The sequence below is a fragment of the Mesoplodon densirostris genome, chromosome 16, assembly GCF_025265405.1.
Source record: "Mesoplodon densirostris isolate mMesDen1 chromosome 16, mMesDen1 primary haplotype, whole genome shotgun sequence".
In the NCBI taxonomy this organism is placed as follows: domain Eukaryota; kingdom Metazoa; phylum Chordata; class Mammalia; order Artiodactyla; family Ziphiidae; genus Mesoplodon; species Mesoplodon densirostris.
Genome location: NC_082676.1, coordinates 24,817,831 through 24,831,530, shown reverse-complemented (window position 1 = coordinate 24,831,530; position 13,700 = coordinate 24,817,831). Strand labels below are relative to the sequence as shown.

Here is a 13,700-nt window from a genome sequence, read left to right as displayed (position 1 = left end):
TGTTTTGTTTGGGAACTCCCTGGCGGTCCAACAGTTAGGACTTGGCGCTTTCGCTGCCAGGGTCCGAGGTTCAATCCCTGGTCGGGGAACTAAGATCCTGGAAGACACATGGTGTGGCCAGAAAAATAAATTTTTTAAAAAGTGTTTCATTTATATATATTCTGCCCCATTCCAAAAAACAATAAGATAACAGGACTTCCCTGGTGGCCAATGCAGGGGATGTGGGTTAGATCCCTGGTCCAGGAAGATCCCACATGATTCGGAGCAACTAAGCCCATGCGCCACAACTACTGAAGTCTACACACTCTAGGGTCTATGTGCCACAACTACTGAGCCCGCGTGCTGCAACTACTGAAGCCCGCGCACCTAGAGCCCGTGCTCCGCAGCAAGAGAAGCCACCGCGATAAGCCTGCATACCACAACGAAGAGTAGTCCCCGCTCACCTCAACTAGAGAAAGCCCGCGCACAGCAACGAAGACCCAATGCAGCCAAAAAATAAATAAAAACAATAAGATAACAAATTAGAAGATGTGAGAAATGTCCACAGAGAAGGAAAATGGGCAGCCACTCTCATATGTTGATTGTTTGAGTGACATTTGTATTAATTTTTCTACAGGCAACAGGTACTTTTTTTTTCTTTTTATTATTTTTAGCTGCATTGGGTCTTCACTGCTGCGGGCAGGCTTTCTCTAGTTGCGGCAAGCGGGGGCTACTCTTCATTGAGGTGTGCAGGCTTCTCATTGCGGTGGCTTCTCTTGTTGTGGTGCATGGGCTCTAGGCACATGGGCTTCATTAGTTGTGTCATGTGGGCTCAGTAGTTGTGGCTCACAGGCTCTAGAGCACAGGCTCAGTAGTTGTGGCTCACGGGTTTAGTTGCTCCGCAGCATGTGGGATCTTCCCGGACCAGGGCTCGAACCCATGTCCCCTGCATTGGCAGGCGGATTCTTAACCACTGCGCCACCAGGGAAGCCCCAACAGGTACTTTTTTAATGTGTGCCTTTTGCCCCAGAAACAATTGCTCTTAGGGCAATTTATCCTATGGAAATAATTGGACAGGTGCCCAAAGAAATATGTTCATAATCATGCTCAGAGTACCAAAAAATTTAAAAAACCCCAACGTTCATTAATGGAGATTTATGTAAATGAATTGTGATGTATATACATATATGTATATGTGGATAGGTACATAGATAGAGAGAAACACTTTATAGTTAAAAATCATACTATGCTATAAATAATTGAATAAATAAACAAGTGAAAGAGAAAAGAAAACTCTTCCTTAAAGAGAACTATAAGTACCAAATGTAGAAGGAAAGACGGAAATAGATAATCACCATTTGGCAGACCCCACAGTAATAATCTTGAAAGGCAAGTATCAATAATGGATACTAAAATTAGTGGGTAAAAATGATTGGAAACAGTATCTGCAAGGGGAAAAATAATGATTTTATGTGGCTAAACCTGGCATTCACTATCTTACTCAAGTGACCTACATTAACATCACCAGTAATATGTTGACCAGTTAACATTATCAACATCAAGTACCTCCTGACATAATTCACCGAGATGGGGATAAAAAAAACTTCTGTGGTCCTTATGCCAAAAATGTGTTATCCTTCCCAAAAAAGTGTAACTTCAATCTCATCATGAGGAAATATCAAGCAAACCCAAACTGAGAGACAAAGTAACTGGCCAGTACTCTTTAAAAATGTTAAGTCTGAGGAAGCGTCCCAGATGGGAAGAGACTAAGGATACGTAACAATTAAATGCAATAACGGGGTCATGATTGGATTTTGGACCAGAAAAAGGACATTAGTGGAACAACTGGTAAAAATCCTGTAGGTTTGTAGATTAGTTAGTAGTATTGTATCAGTGTTAATTTTCTGGTTTAGGTCATTGTACTATGGTTATGTAAGATATTAACAGTAAAAGAAGCTGGGTGAAGGGTAAACAAACTCTATGTACCATTTTTGAAACTTTTTTGAAAATCTAAAATTATTTTAAAATTAAGAGTTAGAATAAAGAAGTATATTACAGATATATTACAGTTGACCCTTAAACAACACGGGTTTGAAATGCATGGGTCCAATTATACGTGGATTTTTTTCAATAATAAATACTACAGTACTACACAATTTGCGGTTGGTTGAATCTGTGGATGCGGAACCTCAGATATGGAGGAACCAAAGGTACAGACGAATAGCATATATAGAGGGCTGACAATAAATGATACTTGGATTTTCAACTGCACAGAAGGTCGGTCGGTGCCCCTAACTCCTGGATTGTTCAAGGGCCAACCTTATATTTACTGAAGGAAAGATGTCAATGAAATATTCTAAAATGAAAAACAGGTCATAACACAGCATGTAAAATATGATCAAATTTCATTTTAAATATTAATCAGCATTCATTTAATTATTTGAGAATGAATATGTATTCAATGAGAAATGCCTCAAAATAAGCACAAAACATAAACATTAAATAAAACAAATAAAATAAACAAACAAATAAAAAGTTAACAGTGACCATCTCTGGGTGATAAAATTATAGAAGATGTTTGGTTTCTTTTATCTTTTCTTCACTTTCTGAGTCTTTAGCAATGAGCATGTATTACTTTATAATTATTAATAAGCAACAGGAAAACTAATTTTAAAAGAGTGAAAAAGAATAAGAAAAACATAAAACAGAGCCACAAAAACCTATAAAGTGTAAGCTTATAAATGCATGAAGTATACATAAGAAAACTGATATACATAAGAAACTGTTCCCTCCAGGAGACAGAAATGGGTGGTATAGGAAAACAGTGGAAAGATGCCTTTTAGTCATACGGACTTTTGCACCTTTGATTTTTGAACCATAAGACTGAATTACCTATTCAAAAATGAGTAAACAAAACAAAATCAAACTTACAAAGCCTGTTTTTAAAAGAACTACTTATTTGTAATGAGTGAGCCATAAGTATGGCTTTAAATTTTATAGACCCACCCTAGAAGGAAACCTATCATTTACATAATTCATGATGTCTATAAAATAAAACAAAGCCCGATGCTCAAGACAACTGTAACTGGTCCTTATCCTAGGACCAGAGAGAAACTTCCCTCATGGAGCCACATAAGGAGGCTGCTGTGTAACACAACTATTAAACCCTTCACTAACAGCTTTACTGGACACCCAAGGAGATGATATCTAACAACTAATGTTTTAGAATAGTTGACCATAAAAGCTAACTAATCATGGCCAATTATTCTAAAACACCAGTGTTGTTGCTTTTCTTTTTCATAAAGTCTCTCAACTCTTAACTCATAAATCAGATAAGCAAGAATTTATTTAGTTACCTTGATGTACTTTTCCTATGGCTGATAATAAAAGCATATCATCTAGTAGAAGACAAACACTGTCTTTGAGCTTCCCATACCAAGAAGGGTAAGCATTCAGCTTGTTCAAAACAAGTGGTATCCTTATATTTCTAGCCTAGAGGACCCAAGAAACAGTGTCATCCCAGTAGCAATAAACACACCTAGGGCTTCCCTGGTGGCGCAGTGGTTGGGAGTCCGCCTGCCGATTCAGGGGACATGGGTTCGTGCCCCGGTCCGGGAAGATCCCACATGCTGCGGAGCGGCTGGGCCCGTGAGCCATGGCCGCTGAGCCTGCGCGTCCGGAGCCTGTGCTCCACAACAGGAGAGGCCACAACAGTGAGAGGCCCGCGTACTGCAAAAAAACAAAAAAACACACCTAGCATACAGATCTTGGTTTCTAAATGATATTCTCCAATAGAAGGAACAAGGGCTCCTTGGAGAAGTGGTCAATTCTAGGGCTGGACCAAGAAAAATACAAGGTAAGCCTGGAGCATCTTGTGGTTCCAGAAAGTAACACAGTGCTTAAAAAAAAAAAAGTAGGAGGGAGGTATGTCAAAAGGACAAAGGAGACAACTGAAAGAGGTCCCAATGGCCAAAGTAGTATGGATTATAATCCAGAGAATAAAACAAATACCCATGAGTTCACACTGATAGAAATATAATTGAATAAATAAATATGGGAATTCCCTGGCAGTCCAGTGGTTAGGACTCGGCGCTATCACTGCCGTGACCCGGGTTCAATCCCTGGTTGGGAACTAAGATCCCACAAGCTGTGTGGCATGGCCAAAAAACAAAAAAAAGGGCAGAAGAACTAAATAGACATTTTTCTGAAGAGGAAACGCAGATGGCCAACAGGCATATGAAAAGATGCTCAACATGGCTAATCATCAGGGAAATGCAAATCAAAACCACAATGAGATATCACCTCACACCTATCAGAATGGCTATCATCAAAAAGAAAACAAATAACAAATGTTGATGAGGATGTGGAGAAAAGGGAAAACCCTCCTACACTGTTGGTGGAAATATAAATTGGTGCAGCCACTTTGGAATACAATATGGAGGTTTTTCAAAAAACTAAAAACAGAACTACCATATGACCCAGCAATTCTACTCCTGGGTATATATATATATATATATATATATATTTTTTTTTTTTTTTTTTGCAGTACGTGGGCCTCTCACCGTTGTGGCCTCTCCCGTTGCGGAGCACAGGCCCCACTGCAGACGTGCAGGCTCAGCAGCCATGGCTCACGGGCCCAGCCGCTCCGCGGTACGTGGGATCTTCCCGGACCGGGGCACGATACCGCGTCCCCTGCATCGGCAGGCGGACTCTCAACCACTGCGCCACCAGGGAAGCCCTGGGTATATATTTAAAAAAAAAAAAAAAAAAAACTAATTGGAAAAGATACATGCATCCAATGTTCATAACAGCATTATTTACAATTGCCAAGATATGGAAGCAACCTCAGTGTCCATCAACAGATGAATAGATAAAGAAGATGTGGTATATGTATATATACAATGGAATACTACTCAGCCATAAAAAATAATGAAATTTTGCCATTTGCAGCAACATGGATGGACTTGGATGGCATTATGCTAAGTGAAATAAGTCAGAGAAAGACAAATATGCTATCACTTATATGTGGAATCTAAAAAAATACAACAGACTAGTGAATATAACAAAAAAGAAGCAGACTCAGAGATACAGAGAACAAACTAGTGGTTATCAGTGGGGAGAGGGAAGGGGGGAGGAGCAATATAGGAGTAGGGGATTAAGAGGTATAAACTATTATGTATAAAATAAGCTACAATATATTCTACAACACAGGTAATATGGCCAATATTTTGTAACAACTATAAAGCATAACCTTTAAAAACTGTGAATCGGGCCTCCCTGGTGGCGCAAGTGGTTGAGAGTCCGCCTGCCGATGCAGGGGATACGGGTTCGTGCCCCGGTCTGGGAGGATCCCATATGCCGCGGAGCGGCTGGGCCCGTGAGCCATGGCCGCTGAGCCTGCGCGTCCGGAGCCTGCGCGTCCGGAGCCTGTGCTCCGCAACGGGGGAGGCCACAACAGTGAGAGGCCCGCATACCGCAAAAAAAAAAAAAAAAAAAAAACTGTGAATCACTATATTATATACCTATAAATTATATAATATTATACATCAACTATGTTTCAATAAAGTAAATAAATAAATAAAAATAAAACAAAAAAAAAGAAGGAATGAGGGAAATAGAAAAGTCGCCATTAGAACACCACAGTAATGATTGCTGCAGGGAAGACCAAACTATAAATGCAAAAAGTAGTGGGCAAAAAGTTAAAGAGAAACAGGATGTTTACAGAGCCCCAGAGTATATCCCCCTAATGTTTACTACTTAAAAGGGGAAAATAGGGACTTCCCTGGCCACCCAGTGCCTAGGACTTGGTGCTTTCACTGTCAGGGCCTGGGTTCAATCCCTGATCAGGGAACTAAGATCCCACAAGCTGTACAGCATGGCCAAAAAATAAAAATAAAAAGGGAAAATAGTAATTTTGCAGTGGAGAAACCAGACAGATATGTGTTATACTGTACCATGAATATACAATCAGGAAAATCCAAACTATGGGAAACTCTACAGGTCAAATGGTCTAGGTTCTTAAACAGATAAATACTAAAGAAAAGGATGAGATGGATGGGAAATTTTAAAATTAAGGGAGACTTAAAAGACATACATAAACTTTTTTTGAAGACCATGACTAAGCTATAGTGTCTAGGGATGCTCATTTGGGTAATAAGACAAAAAGAAAGCAAAGATGTCATTATTATAAAAAACAGAATAATGGTTTACTTATGAGGGGGATAAGAGGCTGTGATTGAGATGGGGTATATGGAAAGGCTTCTAGGAAAATTGGCAAAGTTCTGATTCTTGACTTGGATGATGGTTACAAAAGTGTTTGCCTTATAATGCACTGTGCAATACACTGCTGTGCGCAGTTTACTAATTCTGTATTTATTTAGCAATAAGTGTTTTGTTTTGCTTTTTAAGTAGTGCTATCAGAAGTGTTCCTCCTGACCCTGACTCTCACAGCTGCATTGGAAACGGGTTTCTAAACAAGCACTCAGTTTGAGCTCTATCCTGACTCAAGAAGCTAAGCCCATAATAATTCCCAATCTTTAGGTCAAAGGCTGAGGAAACACCAAAATATGACAGAAATGTTCCAAAATTATTCTTGACAAGATAGTATACAGTGAACTCTGGTGGAACAGCCACGTCTAAAGATTGCTAGCTAGTCACATAATATTATTATCTATGTGACTTTCGGCAAGTAACAATCTCTCTGTACTTTAATTTTCTCATCTATAAAGTGGGGCTAACAATAGTATTTACATCATAAGCCATTTTAGAGGACTTCCCTGGCGGCACAGTGGTTAAGAATCGGCCTGCCAATGCAGGAGACACAGGTTTGAGCCCTGGTCCGGGAAGATCCCACATGCTGCAGAGCAACTAAGCCTGTGCGCCACAACCACTGAGCCTGTGCTCTAGAGCCCACAAGCCGCAATTACTGAGCCCGCGTGCTGCAACTACTGAGGTCCGCACGCCCTAGAGCCCATGCGCTGCAACGAAGAGTAGCCCCTGCTCACCGCACCTACAGAAAGCAGCAATGAAGACCCAATGCAGCCAAAACTAAAATAAATAAATAAATTTATTTTTTTTTTTTTTTAAAAAGCCATTGTAGAAATTAAATGTTTTTTTAACATACCTAAACTGCTTAGAACAGTACCTGGCATGTGGAAAGCATTACATCAGTGTTAGTTATTATTATTTTTATTGGACTGAGAAGCACATTTTGTCAAGCATTTTATCAAGCAAGAAATTTGTATACATTTTAGTTGCACTATCAAATAAACGGATGGATCCGCTGGAATCCAAAAGAAAGCTGGAAACAAGTGGCTTCAACAAACAATTCAGTTCAACAAATAATTACACTCAAATATTATATGCAAAGATATCAAGTCTAAGCTCTTACCATCACACATATAAATTACAACTATCTTTATTACCATCTGTCAACTGGGAAACCTGGGAAAATTACTTAACTTCTCCAAACCTCAGTTTCTTCATCGGTAAAATGGGGAAAATAACACCATCTAACACACAGAAAAACTGGAGGATAAAATGAGGCTTACCATAGTCTCTGATATATAGTAAGTATTTTTAGGAAACTTAGCTCTAATTATTCATAAAACATCCATTCATTACGCCATTCCAAAATATCTACGGGACAACATCAAAACTCTAGCATTTAAAGTTTGAGGACATGAGGGGGACTTCTGGGGTGCTGGTAATGTTCTGTTTCTTAATCTGGGTCCTGGCTATATGGGCATATACAGTTTGTAAAAATTCCTTGAGCTCTACACTTATTACATGTCCATACTTCAGGAAGACAGTTTTCAAAAAATTTCTTCAAACTCTGGCCCTAACCTAACCCCCATCCCATTACTCCCCTACTTCGGACATTTCACATCCTTCAACATTTCTTGATCCTGTTTATCTTCTACCTGGAACTCCCCTTTTTCTAATCTCCCTTTCCAAACTCTGCATCCTTCAAGAGTTAGCTCGAATTCCACAGCTTTAAGAAGCTGGAAAAGGAGGGGACCCTTTCTTCAGGGTCAGAACTCCAAAGGAGGAACTGGACGTACAAAGGAAGTACATTTTTCACAAATGATTATAATAATTATTATAATTATCTATCTCTCCCACTAGCCTATGGATCTTTGGCCCAAATTCTGTCTCTTTGTAGGCGCCAGCGTAAACAAGAACTTGAAGAACTATAAAGACACAGTAGGAAAAGATGCATTCAAAGTCCCAGACTGAGAATAAGCTTCTTAATCACGCTCACTCACACACTCTCCTCGCTTAGGCAAGACTGGTCCCCTCACTCAGGCCCCCGTCACACACCATCCCACACCCCAGGGGAACATCACATTGCGATCTCGCGCCAAATCCCCCCCACCCAGCACGCCCCTTCCTCATCCCGACCCTTCCTCAGACCACGCTACTCAGCTCAGGACCCGAGTGGGACACACCCCCTCAGGTCACCCCCGCAGGTGACCGGCCCCTAGTGCCCCAACCTCACCACACAGTCCCACGCCCACCCCCTTAGCAGCCCGCTCTCAGGCCCCGCCCTCCCGCCGTCTCCTGAGAGCGGGTCAGTTCCCCCAGAATCTTGAGCTTGCGGCCACTGCCCCCGCCTCCCATTCACAGAGGCCAGGAGCGCACAGGCGGGGCCTAGCCGCCTACTCGAGCCGGTGGCCTCACCTCTCTTCCAAGAGCTCAGTGGGGACACCACCTCCACCCGCTCCGAGATAAACTCGGCCAGACTGGAGCGGAACAAGGCCGCCCGCACGGTCACTGCCACCACCAGCACCAGGGCCAAGGGAGCCGCCATGATAGCTAGGGCGGGCGCGCAGGCGGGGAGGGAAAAGCGAAGTGGAAGAGCCTCTCGACCTGTGCACCGCCCCGTGTAGTTCCGCGGCCCGGCGCGCCTAGCTGCTGCCGCCGGAGCTGCGAGACTGGGGACTACCACTCCCAGGAGGCCTTGCGGCGAAATAGGGCGGGACGACGGAAAGCGGGGCGACTCGAGCTCGTAGCAAAGTGCTAGGCGACGTCTCCTAAGGTAGCTGGTGAATTGTAAAAGCGCCCAGGAACTGAAGTGCTGCTGAAAGTAGATAGGTGAAGGCAGTAATCGTTCTAGGATTGTGAGCGAGTTTTAAAAAGATGTTAATTTCACTCCTGTGTGTATGTTTTTAATGTTTCTTTCCCTTTTTATGTTTTTAAAAGTATTAAATATGTGTTCATTTATTTATTCTACACTTGTTGATAGACTACAAACTATATTCCAGGCACTGTATTGGGTTCTGAGGATACAGTTACAGATTTATTAGCTCTGCGGCCTTGAACAAGTTGCTTAACCTTTCTGTGCCTCAGGTCCCTCATCTGAAGAATGTGCTGGTTGTTGGCTTGTTGTGGGCTAGCTAGAAACGATTGAGGAATGCTTAGAAATGTTGCTAGTTGCTTTTAAACACAGCCATTATCAAAAATTAAATTATATAAGCTTACAATTAAACAAGTTATGTAAGAAACAAGATAATAAATACTAAAAACACATCACTTCCTAATTATTTTACTACACTCTCGTTTTATCTGTGGTCTTGAGTTTATTTACCACTGTTATTATCACTATGGCAAATACTGTATAATGGTATTATACGTATTCAGCAACTTCAGGTTGATAGTTTAAAATCCCAACCTATGGGAGTCTTTACACCATAGAAATGGGCAAACAGTACAAACTGGGTTTCTGGAGTTTGGAGTGCCATTGATAAGCATAAGTAGCACACCACTTCATTAATTAATGTATGAAAAGTGCTTATGGTGAGTGCTTAAATGTTAGCTATAGTAATTAAAATATTAAATAAATATATAAGGAATTTAAGACCTGTGAAAGAAATGAAACAGGTTGCATAATCAAGAACGACTTGGTGAAAGAACTCCAAGATGACACAAACAGATGGAGAGATATACCATGCTCCTGGATTGGAAGAATCAATATTGTGAAAATAACTATACTACCCAAAGCAATCTACAGATTCAATACAATCCCTATCAAATTACCAAAGGCATTTTTCACAGAATCAGAAGAAAAAATTATACAATTTGTATGGAAACACAGAAGATCCCGAATAGCCAAAGCAATCTTGAGAAAGAAAAACGGAGCTGGAGGAATCAGGCTCCCTGACTTCAGACTATACTACAAAGCTACAGTAACCAAGACAGTATGGTACTGGCACAAAAACAGAAATACAGATCAATGGTACAGGATAGAAAGCCCAGAGATAAACCCACGCACTTATGGTCACCTAATCTATGACAAAGGAGGCAAGAATATACAAAGGAGACAAGACAGCCTCTTCAGTAAATGGTGCTGGGAAAACTGGACAACTACATGTAAAAGAATGAAATTAGAACACTGCCTAACACCATACACAAAAATGAACTCAAAATGGAATAAAGACCTAAATGTAAGACTGGACACTATAAAACTCTCAGAGGAAAACATAGGAAAAACACTCTTTGATATAAATCACAGCAAGCTCTTTTATGACCCACCTCCTAGAGTGATGAAAATAAAAACAAAACTAAGCGAATGTGACCTAATTAAACTTAAAAGCCTTGGCACAGCAAAGGAAACCATAAACAAGATGAAAGACAGGGCTTCCCTGGTGGCACAGTGGTTAAGAATACGCCTGCCAATGCAGGGGACACGGGTTCGACCCCTGGTCCGGGAAGATCCCAAATGCCATGGAGCAACTAAGCTGGAGCACCACAACTACTGAACCTGCGCTCTAGAGCCCGGGAGCCACAACTACGGAAGCCCACGCACCTAGAGCCTGTGCTCCGCAGCAAGAGAAGACACCACAAGAAGAAGCCTGCACACCGCAACGAAGAGTAGCTCCCACTGGCCTCAACTAGAGAAAGTCCATGCACAGCAATGAAGACCCAATGCAGCCAAAAATTAATTAATTAATTAATTTTTAAAAATCACTTGGGAAATGTATTTTTTAAATGTAAATTTCCTAGTTCTTCCCTAGAGACTGTGGTATGGGGTGGAGCCCAGGAACCTGCATTCTTAATCTCTTCAGATTATCCTGATGCTGGTGGTTCAGGAGCCATACACTGAAAGACATTACCCTGAAGGCCTAGGTATCCAGTAGTTTGTGCAAAAAAAAAATGAAAATAATAGCTAGCAGATATTCAGTGCGTATTGTGTGCAAAGTATTATTTTAAGTGCTTTACATGCTGTTTACAATACAAATTATATTTATATATATATACACATAAAATTATACAAACACACATACACACATACTACAGGTACTATAATTTCCCCATCACCACATGCAGATGAGGAAACTAAGACACAAGGAGATTTAGTCATTTGTCTGGGGTCACACAGCTAATAAGTGGCAGAACCAGGATCCAGATGTTGTGGTTAAGCTTCTATGCGTGAGAAGATGAGAGGAATTTGGGTTGGGTTGAATTGAGCTAGATTGGGTTGTTTTGTTGTTGTAGCTGAGAAGGAAGGGTAGAGAATTGAAGTGAGGGAAATAATAAAGGAGCAAACAAGGTGATTTCTCTCCTGACATCCCAGATGATGTATGGGTTACCTAGAGAAGAAGGAATTGAGGCTCTGAGTAACCAGCTTTAAGCCACACACCTGGGTAGTTTTTTCTTTAACATTTATTGAACACCCACCATTGCCAGATCCTGCACTAGGCTATGGAGTTACAATTTATCAAGTACATTTTTTTCTACTCCAAATAGCAAACTGATTTTGGCCATCTTTACCATAAAGGAAATTAACTAGGAGGCTATGAGGGAGCTCAACTGGGTTAAAGAGAAACCTGGGGAACCAGACTTCAGGAGGATTCAAGGGTGGATTCAAGAGATATTTTGGAGGAAACATTGATCCATTGTTTCCCAAATTCCCCTATTTCTTATCCCCGGCACTCAGACCCTGGCTCCTGTAAAGGTCTGAGACTTTCATTAATAAAAAATTGAGACAAACTTAGAGCAACAATCTCAGATTGAGGAGTATACAAAATCTTTAAACAGGGCTATTTTCCTCCCTGGCTGCCTGATGAGCAGCCACCATTTTCTTTTTAATGCTTTTTAAATTTTATTTATTTATTTATTTATTTATTTTTGGCTGCGTTGTTTCTTTGTTGCTGTGCGCAGGCTTTCTCTAGTTGCGGCGATCGGGGGCTTCTCTGTTGTGGTGCGTGGGCTTCTCATTGCGGTGGCTTCTCTTGTTGCGGAGCATGGGCTCTAGGCACGCGGGCTTCAGTAGTTGTGGCGCACGGGCTTAGTTGCTCCTTGGCATGTGGGATCTTCCCAGACCGGGCTCAAACCCATGTCCCCTGCGTTGGCAGGTGGATTCTTAACCATTGAGCCGCCCAGGAAGTCCCGAGCAGCCACCATTATGTGACACAGTAACCAGCCAGGCAAGGAAATTCAGACATACCAACTGTTTCTGCAGAAACAAATGGTCATAGTGGTCCTTTATCCTGGGAAGGCAACAGTACCTAAGACAGAATTTGAGAAAAACTAACCAAGATGTAACCAAGAGAACACACCAGACGTCTTTGTCTTTAGATTTGAAGCCACTTTGGTGGTGGCAAAGCAACAGACTTTTATAAATTTTACAATTTCTTGGATTATGCAAAGAGAAATCAACCCGAACAGAGATTTGTAAGATATGGCCTGGATGAGAAGGAAAGAACTCAAGAAAATCAGCAAAAGAAATATATAAACAGTGAAAAAAGTCAGGGTTGCTATAAAAGTGAAAGGAAGGATTAAAGATACAGCACTGACTTGATCTGTGTTTGTGTAGATTTTTCACCAGAAGACAATAAATTATATAAAAACTTAAAAACAATAACAACTCAACAAGCGGGGGTGAGTTGAAAACAGTGGCATGTAGGGAAAAATGAAGGCATCTTTGAGATTGAAAAAGAAAGAAAGATCTGGTCTAGTTCATCGTACAGAGTGGGAAATTAAGGCCCAGGCAGGAGCAGTGCCTGGCCCAGGATCGCACACCAAGTCAGTGGTGGCACCAGGCCCAGAAATCATGGTTCTCAGCATTTGTCTCCTATGTTGGCTGCCTCTTGCTCCTGGGCTGGGTCTCTGGTGAGGCCCCTTGGGATATCCGCACCAGTTCCCCCCTCAACCCCTGGACCCAAGTATTGTAAGGGCCTAAAAGGAACCAGAGATCTGGTCTTACATAATGCCCTGGGGACACGTTTCTGGGAGCTAGTACCTCAAGCCCTCTCAATTTCCTTCATGTTCCCTACCACAACTGCCCACTATTGCAAAAGCCATCCTGTTAGGAAAACCAAGATGTAAACTAGGCCTCCAAAGGCTAAAGACTGGCTCTCCCTCCCCCAGCCTCTCTCTTCTCTCTGAACCTCTCTCACTCTTCAGGAGCCACACCCTCCATAATTATGCATCCAGATCCCTCATGCCCTCCCCCAAAATACACACTGCTCTGGGAAAGGAGACAGGTATAGTGGGCTTTGCTTACTGCTTTCTGGTATCCATTCCCTCTTTCCCTTTTCCTAACAGGACCCTGAATTCTCAGCCAGGTGATTTGAGCTAGATTGACCTCACTCTCTCACTCATTTCCAGGAATGAGCCCTAAATGGCTTAAATTGACCAATACGTTCCAAATCCCTAGCCACAGTGATTGGTTCAGGCATGAGTGTATGACCCAAATCAGGTCAATCAGAGCCAACAAG

General features: G+C 41.7%; 1 protein-coding gene across 3 annotated transcripts in view; it reads right to left on the bottom strand.

Moving 5' to 3' along the window:
* The window catches only part of PIGU (phosphatidylinositol glycan anchor biosynthesis class U), a 132,218-nt gene extending 123,391 nt beyond the window's left edge, over positions 1–8,827 (bottom strand). For all 3 annotated transcript variants that reach the window (XM_060120008.1, XM_060120007.1, XM_060120009.1), the window contains exon 1: positions 8,662–8,827. In XM_060120008.1, coding sequence (XP_059975991.1) covers positions 8,662–8,791 — 130 coding nt within the window. In that variant the 5' untranslated portion in view covers positions 8,792–8,827. The remainder of the gene's footprint in view (positions 1–8,661) is intronic.
* Between the last annotated feature and the right edge of the window lie 4,873 nt (positions 8,828–13,700).